This window comes from Carcharhinus amblyrhynchos, chromosome 12, assembly GCF_965287045.1.
Source record: "Carcharhinus amblyrhynchos chromosome 12, sCarAmb.v2.hapA, whole genome shotgun sequence".
NCBI lineage: Eukaryota > Metazoa > Chordata > Chondrichthyes > Carcharhiniformes > Carcharhinidae > Carcharhinus > Carcharhinus amblyrhynchos.
In genome coordinates this window covers 72,481,329-72,496,220 of record NC_137335.1, presented here as the reverse complement: position 1 = coordinate 72,496,220, position 14,892 = coordinate 72,481,329, and the positions used below count along the sequence as shown (strand labels likewise).

The following is a 14,892-nucleotide window of genomic DNA, read 5'->3' as shown; positions in this document are numbered from 1 at the left end:
CTTTAACTGCTTTCTCAACCTGTCCTGCCACCTTCAATAATTTGTACACATATATACCCTTAGGCCGCTCTCCTTTTGCGCCCTCTTTAGTATTATATCCCTTTTGTTTATATTGTCTCGCCTTTTTCCTTCCTCCCAAAATGTATGATTTGATACTTCTCTGCATTTCACCGGCGTGTCTAAGTTCTCTTGAAGTATTTTTCCCTTCTCCTCGCAGTTCACTGTACTTCCAAGTTTTGTGTCAACCGCAAAATTTGAAATCGTGCTCTGCATACCCAAGTCAAGGCCATTAATATACCTTCCTCCAGTCTGAAAAGCCAGCATTCATTGTTACTCTTCATTTCCTGTCGCTCAGCTACCTTCATATTAAAGTTGTTACTGTCACCATAATCAACACCTTACCATAACCTCATCAAAAACTCAATAAATTATTTAAACATGACTTTCCCTTAACAAATCCATGCTGGTTTTTTAAAATCAATCCATATTTGCCTAAGTGACCGTTTTTCTAAAAGCTGTCCCATCATCAAGGTTAAACTGACTGGCCTGTAACTGCTGCACTTATATTTACACCCTTTCTTGAATGAGGTCATAACATTTGCAATTCTCCAGACTGCTGGCATAATCTCAGTCTAAGCAAACTTGTTTCCTTCATGAAAGTGCCCAAGGATGCATCAGATCTAGTCCTAGTGATTATAGCCTGCCTCTCTAACATCATAGTCATAGAGGTTTACAACATGGAAACAGGCCCTTCGGCCTAACTTGTCCATGTCACCCTTTTTTTTTATATAAATGCCTAAGCTAATCCCAATTGCCTGCATTTGGCCCATATCCCTCTATACCCATCGTACCTATGTAACTATCTAAATGCTTTTTAAAAGACAAAATTGTACCCGCCTCTACTACGATCTCTGACAGCTTGTTCTAGACACTCACCACCCTCTGTGTGAAAAGATTGCCCCTCTGGACACTTCTGTATCTCTCCTCTTTCACCTTAAACCTATGCCCTCTAGTTTTAGATTCCCCTACCCTTGTGAAAAGATATTGACTATCTACCTTGTCTATGTCCCTCATTATTTTATAAACCTCTATAAGATCAACCTTCAGCCTCCTATGCTCTAGAGAAAAAAGTCCCAGTCTATTCAGCCTCTCCTTATAACTCAACCCATCAAGTCCTAGTAAATCTTTTCTGCACTTTTTCTAGTTTAATAATATCCTTTCTATAATAGGGTAATCAGAATTGCACACAGTATTCCAAATGTGGTCTTAACAATGTCTTGTACAACTTCAACAAGACATCCCAACTCCTGTATTCAATGTTCTGATCAATGAAACCAAGCATGCCAAATACCTTCTTCATAGCGAGGGGGATTGAATATAAAAGTAGGGAGGTCTTGCTGCAGCTGTATAGGGCACTGGTGAGGCCGCAGCTGGAGTACTGTGTGCAGTTTTGGTCACCGCACTTACGCAAGGATATTTTGGCCTTGGAGGGAGTGCAGAGGAAGTTTACTAGACTGATTCCGGAGTTGAGGGGGTTGAACTATGAGGAGAGGCTGAATAAACTAGGCTTGTACTCGTTAGAGTTTAGAAGAATGAGGCGAGATCTCATTGAGACGTATAAGATGTTGAATGGGATGGATAGGATAGAGGTGGAGAGGCTCTTCCCGCTCAGAAAGGACAGTAGGACTAGGGGGCACAGCCTCAAGATAAAGGGGGGGCGGTTTAGAACGGAGTTGAGGAGGAACTTCTTCACTCAAAGGGTGGTGAATCTCTGGAATTCTCTGCCCGTTGAAGTGGTGGAGGCTGCCTCGCTCAATATTTTTAAGACGCGGGTTGATAGGTTTTTGATAGGCAAGGGGATCAAGGGTTATGGGGAGAGGGCAGGAATGTGGAACTGAGCCACGACAGATCAGCCATGATCTTATTGAATGGCGGGGCAGGCTCGAGGGGCTAGATGGCCTACTCTTGCTCCTATTTCTTATGTTCTTATGTTCACCAGTCTGTCCACCTGTGACTCCACTTTCAAGGAGCTATGAACATGTACCCCTAGATCTCTTTGTTCTGTAACTCTCCCCAACGCCCTACCATTAACTGAGTAAGTCCTGTCCTGGTTCAATCTACCAAAATGCATCACCTCACATTTGTCTAAATTAAACTCCACCTGCCGTTCGTCAGCCCACTGGTCCTATTGAACAAGATCCCGTTGCAATTGGAGATAACTTTCTTCACTGTCCACTATGCCACCAATCTTGGTGTCATCTGCAAATTTACTAACTATGCGCCCTATATTCTCATCCAAATCATTAATATAAATGACAAATAACAGTGGGACAAGCATTGATCCCTGAGGCACACCACAGGTCATAGGCCTCCAGTTTGAAAAATAATTCTCTACAACCACCCTCTGGCTTCTGTCAAGAAGCCAATTTTGTATCCATTTAGATACCTCACCCTGGATCGCGAGAGATTTAACTTTATGCAACAACCTACCATGCAGTATTTTGTCAAAGGCCTTGCTAAAGTCCACGTAGACAACATCAACTGCACTGCTCTCATCTACCTTCTTGGTTACCACTTCAAAAAACTCAATTAAATTTGTGAGACATAATTTTCCATTCACAAAGCCATGCTGACTGTCCCTAATCAGTCCTTGCATCTCTAAATGCCTGTAGATCCTATCTCTCAAAATACATTCCAACAATTTACCCACCACAGATGTGAGGCTCACTGGCCTGAGCTCCCAGGCTTTTCCCTGCAGCCCTTTTTAAACAAAGACACAACATTTGCCACTCTTCAATCTTCAGGCACCCTACCAGTGTCGATCGATGATTCAAATATCTTGGCTAGGAAACCCGCAATTTCCTCCCTAGTCTCCCACAACTTCCTGGGATACACTTCATCAGGTCCTGGGATTTATCTACCTCGATGCGCTTTAAGATTTCCAGCACTTCCTTCTCTGTAATATGTACATTTCTCGGGACATAACGACTTATTTCCCCAAGTTCCCCAACATCCATGCTTTTCTCAACAGTAAGTACTAACGAGAAATATTCATTTAGGATCTCACCCATCTTTTGTGGATCCACACATAGATGACCTTGTTGATCCTTAAGAGGCCCTACTCTCGCCCTTGTTATTCTTTTGCCCTTTATGTATTTGTAGAAGCTCTTTGGATTCTCCTTTGCCTTATCTGCTAAAACAATTTTGTGTCCCCTTTTTGCCCTCCTGATTTCTCTCTTAACTTTACTCCTACACCCCCTATACTCTTCAAGAGATTTATCATGGATGACTCGGGATGTTGAGGCCCTAATCAAGAAGAAGAAAGAGGCACATGACATGCATAGGCAGCTGGGATCAAGTGAATCTCTTGAAGAGTATAGCAGGTGTAGGAGTAAAGTTAAGAGAGAAATCAGGACGGCAAAAAGGGGATACAAAATTGTTTTAGCAGATAAGGCAAAGGAGAATCCAAAGACCTTCTACAAATACATAAAGGGCAAAAGAATAACAAGGGCGAGACTAGGGCCTCTTAAGGATCAACAAGGTCATCTATGTGTGGATCCACAAGAGATGGGTGAGATCCTAAATGAATATTTCTCATTGGTATTTACTGTTGATAAAAGCATGGACATTGGGGAACCTGGGGAAATAAGTAGTGATGTCCTGAGGAATGTACATATTACAGAGAAGGAAGCGCTGGAAATCTTAAAGCGCATCGAGGTAGATAAATCCTGGGACCTGATGAAGTATATCCCAGGAAGTTGTGGGAGGCTAGGGAGGAAATTGCGGGTCCCCTAGCCGAGATATTTGAATCATCGATTGAGACTGGTGGGGTGCCTGAAGATTGAAGAGTGGCAAATGTTGTGCCTTTGTTTAAAAAGGGCTGCAGGGAAAAACCTGGGAGCTCAGGCCAGTGAGCCTCATATCTGTGGTGGATAAATTGTTGGAATGTATTTTGAGACTTCTGCCTGCCTTGCCCTTCACTCTAAGAGGAATATGTTTACCCTGAACCTGGTTAACGCACTTCTGAAAGCATGCCACTTACCTTTGCCTTCCCACAGACTCCCCCAATTAACTTCTGAAAGTTCCTGCCTGATATCATCAAAATTGGCCTTGCCCCAATTTAGAATTTTAACTTTTGGGACAGACTTACTTTTCTCCATAACTATCTTAAAACTAATAGAATTATGGTCACTGGTCCCAAAGTGATCCCTCATTAACACTTCTGTCACCTGCCCTTCCTTATTTCCCAAGAGGAGATCAAGTTTTGTCCCCTCTCTGGTTGGGCCATCCACATATTGAGTGAGAAATTCCTCCTGAATACGTTCAACAAACTTCTCTCCAGCCAACCCTCTAATACTATGGCTGTCCTAGTCAATGTTGGGAAAATTAAAATCTCTGACTATTACCATCCTATTTTTCTTGGAGTTACCTGTAATCTCCTTACATATTTGCTCCTCAATTTCCCACTGATTATTTGGGGGCCTACAGTACAACCCTATCAAAGTGATTTCCCCCTTCTTATTTCTCAGTTCTACCCATATAGAGTCATGGCCGAACCCTTGGATAGATCCCCTTTCAGTATGGCCGTGATGCTTTCCCTAATCAAAAGTGCAACTCTCCCTCCTCTCTTACCTCCTGTTTCATCTTTCCTGTAGCATCTGTACCCTGGAACATTAAGCTGCCAGTCCTGTCCTTCCCTTAGCCATGTTTTAGTAACTGCTATAATATCCCAGAACCACACACCCATCAATACCTGAGTTCATCTGCCTTGCCCATCAGACCTCTTGCATTGAAATAAATGCAGTTTAATCTGGACTTCCCTTGCTCTCTGTCTTGTTTTTGCTTGATCTATCTGGTAGTAGGATTAATGACACTGCCTCTACTAATTAATGTGCTCTCTTTAACTTCTGTGCTGTCCTCAAACTTCTCTTCTGTCTCCCTACTGCTTTGGATCCCACCCCTGCCAAACTAATATAAACCCTCCTGAGTAGTTCTAGAAATCTCCCCACCAGGATGTTAGTCCCCCTCCAGTTCAAATGTAACCCATCCCTCTTGAACAGATCAGCCCTCCCCCAGAAAAGATCCCAATGATCCAAAAATCTAAATCCCTGCCCCCTGCACCAGCTTTCAAGCCAGGCATTCATCTGCCTAATCCTATTCCTACTCTCACTAGCATGTGGCACTAGCAGTAGTCCTGAAATTACTACCTTCGAGGTCCTGCACGTTAGCCTTCTGCCTAACTCTCTACATTCATATTTAAGGCCCTCATCCCTTTTCCTATCTATGTCATTGGTACCAATATGTACAACCACTTCCGGCTGCTCACCCTCCCCCTTAAGAATATCCTGCAATCGCTCAGGAGACGTCTGGTCCATCTATTTTTAGTTCATCTACTGTCTCAACTACCTCCTCTTTCAGAATGTCTTGGGTAGCATCCTTTTCTTCGGTAAGGTTGTAAATAACTCATTTAGTACCACTGCAATCCCATCTGCCCCCATGTTGGTTCATAATCATCACAATTCCTCTTTTTATCATCTTTTTACATGCCTATAGACATTTGGATTTCTTTTATGTCAGCTTCCAGTCCCTTTTCATGGTTTCTCTTTGCTTCTCATTTCTTTTGTCACTTTCTCTCTCAACTTTATATAGTCAGCCCTCTTCTCACTTGTATTATCAATCTCACATCTGTCATGAGGACCCTATTTCTGATTCATCTCACCTGCTACCACTTTCATCATCCAGGTTTTGGTTGTCTACCTTTTCCCCTTGTGCGAATATACCTCGACTTGTTAGAATTATCTCCCCTTTAAGTTACAATCCGTTTTGCCTGCAATTGATTCGAATTTACCTGGGTCAGATCCATTCTCACTCCATTGAAAGTGGCCTTCCTTCAATTAATTGTTTTACCCCAATTTGGTCTTTGTCCTTTTCGTTGCTAATCTAAACTATATGGTGAATCACTGACCCCTAAATATTTCCTTACTGATTGGATTGAAATTTTCAAAGTCATGAGGGGGCTGGACAGAATAGATAAAACTGTTACTACTGTTGCAAGGATCAAAAACAGATTTAAGGTAATTGACAAAAAAAGCAAAGCTGACATTAGGGAAACTTTCTCATACAATGATCTGGAATGCATTGCCTGACAGTGTAGTGGAAGCAGATTCAATCAACGAATTCTAGAAGGAAGTTGCATTATTATTTGAAAAAGAAGGATGTGCAAGATTATGGGGAAAAGGTGGGGCAGTAACATCAAGTTAATTGCTTCTTTAGAAGGCTTGCACAGACACAATGAGCCGAATGGCCTCTTTCTACACTAAAACCATTGTGATTTTTTTGACATAACCCCCTTCTTATTCTCACAAACCAAATCCAATAAAAAGACCAAGAGAGCTCAGTAATTTGAAAATGACAACATTTGGTGTTTCAGAGCTAAATTCTGTATCTATTAAAAGGATCATACCAGAGTTCCAAATCCAAGGGTCCAAAAATGCTCATTCCTCACTTCAAGAACACCATCTAGAGTGGAGACCTGAAACAAGGACATTAAAGCATTCATAGACACATTTCAACTTTACTTACAGGCAAGTTAGACATTTCTAAACAACAAACAAAAATAAGATCAAGTTATCTTTTAATATTTCACTGTAAACTTCACAAGTTACCTGCATATGTAAGCTTACAAAAAAATGAATACGTTTTGGTTTCCAAAGACTAATTTATCCATGTATACTACTGTCAAACTAGCTTATTCCTTTTACTAAAATTTCAAAAGATTAATATTAAACATAGGAACAAAAATAATATGTCTAGCAATGAAAAAGTGAAATAAAGCTGTCAGCCAATGCGTCCCTTTCCCTGCTTCAGGCTTGTTTTTGTGCTGTCATACGTCCTCCTTTAGTCAGGAATGGAGAATAATGCCCTATAACACGAGCGCTCATTTCTCATGAAGCACAGACATGTTGTCACAAGACACTCCATCCTGAAATCTGGATGTGGGTCAGAAAGTCTTTTCCAATGCAAAAGCAGCAAATTGAAGTTTGGATTTCACATAAAACCTTACGGCTGGGAGTCAGGTGCTGTTACTAAGATGCTCCCGATGAATCAATGTCTTGAATCAATGCTTTCTGTGAACAAGGAATTTAATGTTTTCTTCATGCTATTGGGATATTTACATCATATTCAGAACTTCAAGTTCTAGGTTTCAAAAGAACTAAGATTTGACACTGAAATTAAATATTTCCAAAATAGTTTCTCAGGCAACTTACATTGGCTTAAACTAATAAGACTAGCAATGTTTTAAAAGAACAATTTATATTTATATGTCATTTTCCATGACATTAGGATGTTCTAAGGCATATTATAACAAATTAAGTACTGTACAGAGGTGGGGAATGGCATCCTTGTACATGAATCACAGAAAGTAAACATGCAGGTACAGCAAGAATTTAGAAAGCAAAATGTTACATTCGTCCCTTTGTAAGAAAAAGAGTAAAGTCATACAGCAGTTATACAGAGCACTGGTGAGGGTACATTTGAACTTGTGCGTGCAGTTTTGGTTTCCTTACCTAAGGAAAGGAATCGTTAAGAAATTGAGGTTGTTTTAAGTAATTTATATATTTGTGAGTGTTGGGCATAACCTATAGTTTCAAGTTTAAACTTAATTTATATTTTTTCTGTTTTAGTTTCATTTTCAAAAGTAGCATGCAAGTCTTTAGATGTGCTTGCAGTTAAGTTTTTACGACCCCTATAACAAACAAAGGGAATGAAAAACCTAGGCTGTCGCTTAGCAAACTGGAGTCCACAGAGATAACAAGTAGTAAGTTGAGTCATTTGGAACAAGGTAACCCAGAAAAAGCAGGATTCCACAGGCACTGCCAGCACAGACAGGACAATATGTAGGGGACAGAAAACAAGTTCCAGAAACTAACCAAGAAAATCCCAGAAACCAGGAAAAGAAACAGAAGCAAATTCCATGAAGAGTTTGTCAAAGGAATAAAAAACAGGAATCTGGAAAAAGGTCCTGTTTAATGAAGTCAAGAGTGAGGAGCAGAGCTAAAGGTTCTACGTTAAAGACAAGGTTGCAACATGCAGCCCTGGGGATGCCAGCTTGCAAGAATCCAGAGATCCAAGGGGACCAGAAGCAGTGATGTTCCATTGGCATGACTGGGTATCAGAGTGCGTGAAATGCACGTGACAATTCTGGGGAGGAATATCAGAAGGAGAGTCTGGAACCCTGGAAGTGGATTCTTGGTGAAGACATCTAAGAGAAAGCGTTGTTTGGAGGAAGGTTCCAAGGCACGTTCTTCAAGAGTGAAAATTGGAAACCCTCATGGGGAACACGGAGTTCCAGTGAGACCAATTGGCTCAGACAAGCATCTGGGGAACTGATGAGAAATCCATAGAAATTGTTTGGATGGCAGCTGCCACTTGGTGCTGTGTCCGACCACACAATTTACATGGACTGTGCATTTGCTGAGAACATTAGAGTACGAGATAAATTTTGCAACTTGTGATCATCGACAGGCCTGTGATTCTGCATCTGCCTTCCACCTTCCTAAACAAAAAAAAGTTAGGATCTATCAAGCTAGGTTACAACCTGGCATCTTGACTTGGGTAGTAGTAACATCAACTGGGATTGTAACAATGGGGGGGGGGGGGGGGATTCTCCCATACCGCTGTGGGCAGTGCCCTCTGGACATGGACACCCTGGCAGTGCTAGCTTGTGCCCCCTGGCACTGCCCAAGGCTGATGGCCTCTGCATTGCACAGAGTGTGGGAGATTCTAGTCTGAACTCTCACTAAAAGACACAGCATGAATTACTCCAGTTTCCCCGCAAGTTTGACTTAGAATTTTTTTGGGAGGATCACCTCCAACATATTTGTCCTAGAGTACAATGAAGGTTCACCAAACTGGTACCTGGGATGAAGGGATCGTTCTGTGAGAACAGATTATGCAGACTAAGCTGAAATTCCTGGAGTTAGCAGGTGAAAGGTTATCAAATTTGAAACATTAAATTCTTAACAGGCTTGACAGGATATGAGGTGAGAAAAAATTTTCTCTAGCTAGGGCCATTTAGGGCTGGAATCAGGAGAAATTTCTTCACATAAGAAATAGGAGCAGGAGTAGGCCATCTAGCCATTCGAGCCTGCCCCGCCATTCAGTAAGATCATGGCTGATCTGAAGTGGATCAGTTCCACTTTCCCGCTTTCTCCCCATAACCCTTAATTCCCCTGTCTATCAAAAACCTATCTACCCGCTAACCTCACTAAATATTTAGTGAGGTAGCCTCCACCACTTCAACAGGCAGAGAATTCCAGAGATTCACCACCCTTTGAGTGAAGAAGTTCCTCCTCAACTCTGATCTAAACTGACCCCCCCCTTATCTTGAGGCTGTGTCCTCTAGTCCTGCTATCCTTTCTAAGTGGGAAGAATCTCTCTACCTCTACCCTATCCATCCCCTTCATTATCTTATACATCTCTATAAGATCCCCCCTCATCCTTCTAAACTCGGCGCAACTCGTGGGCCGAAGGGCCTGTTTGTGCTGTAGTGTTCTATGTTCTAACTCCAACGAGTACAGACCCAGTCTATTTAGTCTCTCTTCATGGCCAACCCCCTCATCTCCGGTATCAGCCTAGTGAACCTCCTCTGCACTCCCTCCAAGGCCAATATATCCTTCCACAAGTGCGGTGACCAAAACTGCACACAGTACTCCAGCAGCGGCCTCACCAGTACCCTGTACAGATGCAGCACGATCTCCCTATTTTTATATTCTATCCCCCTTGCTATAAAGGCCAACATTCCATTCGCCTTCTTGATCACCTGCTGCACCTGCAGACTGGGTTTTTGCAACTCGTGCACAAGGACCCCCAGGTCCCTCTGCACCGTAGCATGCTGCAGCTTTTCACCTTTTAAATAATAATCCCTCCTACTATTATTTCTGCCAAAGTGGATAACCTCACACTTGCTAACTTTATACTCCATCTGCCAGGTCCTTGTCCACTCGCTCAGCCTATCCAGATCTGTCTGCAGACTTTCCACACCCTCCGTGCAATTTGCTTTTCCACTCATCTTCGTGTTATCAGCAAATTTCATCACCCTACACTCAGCCCCCTCCTCCAGATCATCTATATAAATGGTAAATAGTTGAGGCCCCAGCACCGATCCCTACGGCACTCCACTAGTCACCAACCGCCAACCAGAATAGCACCCATTGATACCAACTCTCTGCTTCCTATTAGGCAGCCAATCCTCTATCCACGCTAACACCTTACCCCCAACTCTGTGCACCCTAACCTTTTGTAGCAACCTTTTGTGAGGCACCTTATCAGACGCTTTCTGGAAATCTAAAAACACCACATCCACCGGTTCCCCTGTGTCTACCACACTAGTCACATCCTCATAGAAATCCAATAAATTCGTCAAACACGACTTCCCCTTAATGAATCCGTGCTGCGTCTGCTCGATCAAACCATTCTTTTCTAGGTGCCTCGCTATTTCTTCTTTGATGACGGATTCTAGCATTTTTCCAACTACAGACGTTAAACTAACCGGCCTATAATTCCCTGCCTTTTGTCTGCTACCTTTTTTAAACAGCAGCGTAACATTAGCCGTTTTCCAATCTTCCGGCACTTCCCTGGAGTCCAGCGAATTTTGATAAATAATTACTAAGGCATCCACTATCACCTCTGCCATTTCTTTCAGAACCCTGGGATGCATTCCATCCGGTCCTGGGGACTTGTCCACCTTCAGTCCCATTAGTCTATCAAGCACTACCTCTCTAGTGACAGTAATCGCATTTAGGCCCTCAACTCCTACCATCCTTCTATCTTTAATATCAGGCAAACTACTCGTGTCCTCCTCCGTGAGGACCGAGGCAAAAAAACTTATTTAAAGCCTCAGCCATTTCCTCATCGCCCACTGCTAAATCCCCCCCTCATCCTCCAAGGGTCCAACATTTACTCTAGCCAGCCTCCTCTTCTTTATATATTTGTAAAAACTTTTACTGTCATTTTTTATATTTAGTGCTAGTTTAGCTTCATAGTCTATCTTTCCTTTCTTTACCACCTTCTTAGTCATTCTTTGTTGATTTTTAAATCTTTCCCAATCTTCTAATCGCCCACTATTTTTAGCCACTCTGAACACATCAGCTTTTAATTTAATACTCTCCTCTATTTCCTTCGATAACCACGGCTGATAACCCTTCTCCTACAGTCCTTCTTTACCATCGGAACATTTTTCTGCTCAGTACCGAAAAAGATCTCCTTAAAAATCCTCCACTGTTCCTCAGCTGTCTACCAACCAATCTGCGCCCCCAATCTACATTCGCCAATTCCGCTCTCATCCTATCATACTCCCCTCTGTTCAAACAGAGGACACAGGTTCGGGACCCTACTTTCACATCCTCCATCTGCATCAAAAATTCAACCATACTATGATCACTCGTCCCAAGAGGATCCCTCACAAGAAGATCCCTAATTCTATCTGCCTCGTTACACAACACCAGATCTAAGATAGCTCGCTCCCTCGTAGGTTCACAACTGGAATTCTCTATTCCAGAGACCTGTGGGTGCTTATTCAAGCCAAAAGTCAATACATTTTGGGAAATGAAGGGAATTAAAGAATATGGAAATAGAGTGGGAAGATGTTGTTAGACTTTTAAATCCAGATTTTTTTTATTGAATTCAAATTTTATCACCTGCCATGGTGGCATTTGAATCCAGGTCACCAGGAAATTGTCCTGGCTCTCTGGATTACTAGTCCAGTAACAATACCATTATACCACTGCTATCCAATATACTGTTGGAATGAAAATAAATGTGTTAGCCAATCTTGCAATGCCATGCCCATGAGATTTGTACAGATAAGCACCTTGGGATGTCATGCTACATTAAATTTGGATGGCACAGTTGCACAACGGTTAGCATTGCTGCCTCACAGCACCAATAGCCAGGTTCAATTCCAGCCATAGGTGGCTGTATGGAGTTTGCACATTCTCCCCGTGTCTGTGTGGGTTTCCTCTGGGTGCTCTGATTTCCTCCCATTATCCAAAGATGTGCAGGTTAGGTGGATTGGCCATGGTAAATTGCCCCTTAGTGTCCTAAGATGTGTAAGTTAGGGGGATAAATAGTGAGGTGATAGGGCCTTACTGGCATGCTTGTCAGAGAGTTGGTGCAGACTTGATGAGCTGAATGGTCTCCTTCACTGTAGGGATTCTATGATTCTATAAAAGGAACTATTTGAAGTCAGGTTCTGGGAACACCATCACCTGGAACTTCCCCCTCAAAACGCATATCATTATGACTTGAAACTTTATTGCTGCTCATTTACTGTTGCCTGATCAAAATCCTGAAACACCCTTTCTAGCAGCACTGTGGATGCACCTGCACCAGATGGACAGCAGTGGTTCAAGAAGTGACTCACCACTGCTTTCCCACATGCAATTAGGGGTGGGCAACATCTTTTGACCTTCCCAGTGATGCCTGCATCCCGTGAAAAAAAAACCTGTAATTTTTAACTAACTTGATAATATTACATACCTCTCTTAAAAGTTTATCCAATTGGCCAATAACATGAGAAGGTGTTGTCTGCAAAAATAAAGGCAAATAGCAATGTTATGAACCTTAGAGTAAAAACAGCAGTATCCTCATTTATGATTATTTATGCAGAAAATACATTTATTCACAAAATGAATGACTTTGCCTCCCTCATTTTCAATCCCTTGTTACTTGCCATCACAATCTCAGATACTGCCCTTGACGCAACAATAGAAAATAGTTGTTTGACATAAGAACTCTAAATTCATTATGTCAAGTTCCTTTCATCACTATTAACAGATCTGCCTACTGTCAGACCAGTAACCATCATTGTTGTATCATTCAAGTTCTCTTTCCAAACACAACTTGGGTGTGGTAGAACAAGTACCCAGTTCAAGTGGATACTGCATGACAATTTCATGTTTTCTGTCATAACACTTTAATATCTGCTCTGCAATCTCATCAAAAATCAACATGCCTATAGTTATGCTTTACTGAAGTCCTAACTTAATTTACTGTGTTACCATTCCCCAAAGTTTGATATGATGAAAAAAGACTCCTACCTGAAGTAGCACCTTTCCACTGTAAACACTCATAGGATACATGGTGCCAAATGTCATAACAGCAATGGCTATAGCTGAGGCTGTGTCCACTGCAAAATAATTACTGAAAATAGAGGGAAGAAATACGTGGGCAATACATGGCTTCAACACATGGCTAGTTAAAAAGCATCAACGACTTGCATTTATATAGTACCCTTAACATTAAAAAATGACATGTTGCAATCTACAGATAGAGTTGAGCAGACTGAGCCACAAAGTTGCAGTTGAGCAAGGTGAATGAAAGCTTGGTTGAAACATGTTTTTATTTAAAGTTTTTAAAAGTGCAGGTAGCAAAGGAGAGGTCAAGAAGTTTAAGGAGGGAATTCAGGTGACGGTCAGGGTAAGCTACACACGTGGCTACAATCAGAGTACAGATTATTGATGAGAAAAAGCTATGGTGTGAAGGAGAACTTTCAGATTTAAGGAAGGTAGTAAGTAATTTTCCAGACTGGGATCACTGTTATTCATAATTTATATTAATGATTTGGACTTGAGAACAAGTAATTCAATAACAGAATTGGTAGATATTACCAAACTGGAGATTGTAACCAATACTGAGGAAAGATGGAAAAATAATAGAAGTCAACATTACAAAAATTTCAGATCGAACAGATAGTAATAAATGCATTTCAAAAATAGATAGATGCGAGTTGATGTACTTTAGTAAAACAAATAGAAAAAAATGACCTATACTTTAGGAAATAAGAAACAGATAGGACAGACGAGCAAAGGGATTCAAGGATATAAGTAACAACATCCAACTGATGGCACATGAAATCCAGCAGAAACTGTAGGCATATGCCCAGAACCACAATTTTATGACATACAAACATGAAAAGGTATGACAGTGTAATGAAACAAATGCCAAAACAATACAGTATCTCAACCGGAAACACTGAGCAGTCCTTTGTGAATTATTTTGTATAATTTATTCAGACACAGTAATTTTCTTTAGCTGTTTTGTAAATGGCTTGATTCTCTGAGAGTAAACCTTTAGTTAGAAAAAAGGGAGATGTTGTGATGAAGTATGTATCCATTGAGGAAGCATTATCTTAAACTGCTATACTGCTATCTTGACAGGGTGCCGCATGTTTGTCTCATGTCTTGAAGTCAGTCTACATGCAGCAGCACAAATCAGATTTACTACAACTACCCTCCACATTAACATCACTTGTATATCGCCTCATCTTCACATAATGAACCTGCATTATTGTTTCACCAATCTATGGGTATGATTAGCACATGTATGTTTAAGAGAAGCACTTAACCATAATCAGGCCAAAAACGTGGATGAGGTATTCAGCAACAGAGGGTTTCAATTGTGGAGACATCACAGTTGAGATGCAGGTGGAAATAAGCAGCCTTGGTGATTAACAAGCTCAAGGGTTTGAAGCTGAATTCAGGGTCAATAACAATGCCGACTTTTGTGTCACTTGGTTCACTCTAATCAAATAATTAGGGAGGAGGATGAAGTCAGTGGTAAGGGAATGGAGCTTATGACAAAGAACAAAATTTATGGCTTCAGTCTTCTTGATGGTCAGCTGGTAGAATTTGACTTAACTATGATGATGTCAAAAAAGAAGTCCAAAAGCAAAGAACTGGCTCTGGGGACAAAAGAAATGCTGGAAGTAGAGCTGGGTGCCATTGACAGTGAGACTGACACCAGCCTGCCTACAGATGTCACTGCATGCAGCAAAGGAATTAAAACAGAACTTGGCAGAAAAAAAATGGAAGTAGCTGTGGACAGGTCTCT

At 41.5% G+C, this 14,892-nt stretch overlaps 2 protein-coding genes across 2 annotated transcripts in view; one reads left to right on the top strand and one right to left on the bottom strand.

Moving 5' to 3' along the window:
- The window catches only part of LOC145351095 (protein CEBPZOS-like), a 652,257-nt gene that overhangs the window by 525,819 nt on the left and 111,546 nt on the right, over positions 1 to 14,892 (top strand). The window lies entirely within an intron of this gene.
- slc30a6 (solute carrier family 30 member 6) overlaps positions 1 to 14,892 on the bottom strand; it is a 144,964-nt gene that overhangs the window by 26,411 nt on the left and 103,661 nt on the right. The window contains exons 12-14 of the mRNA XM_080200697.1: positions 13,101 to 13,203; positions 12,541 to 12,588; positions 6,464 to 6,532 (exon numbers count right to left, since the gene is read on the bottom strand). Coding sequence (XP_080056823.1) covers positions 6,464 to 6,532; positions 12,541 to 12,588; positions 13,101 to 13,203 — 220 coding nt within the window. The remainder of the gene's footprint in view (positions 1 to 6,463; positions 6,533 to 12,540; positions 12,589 to 13,100; positions 13,204 to 14,892) is intronic.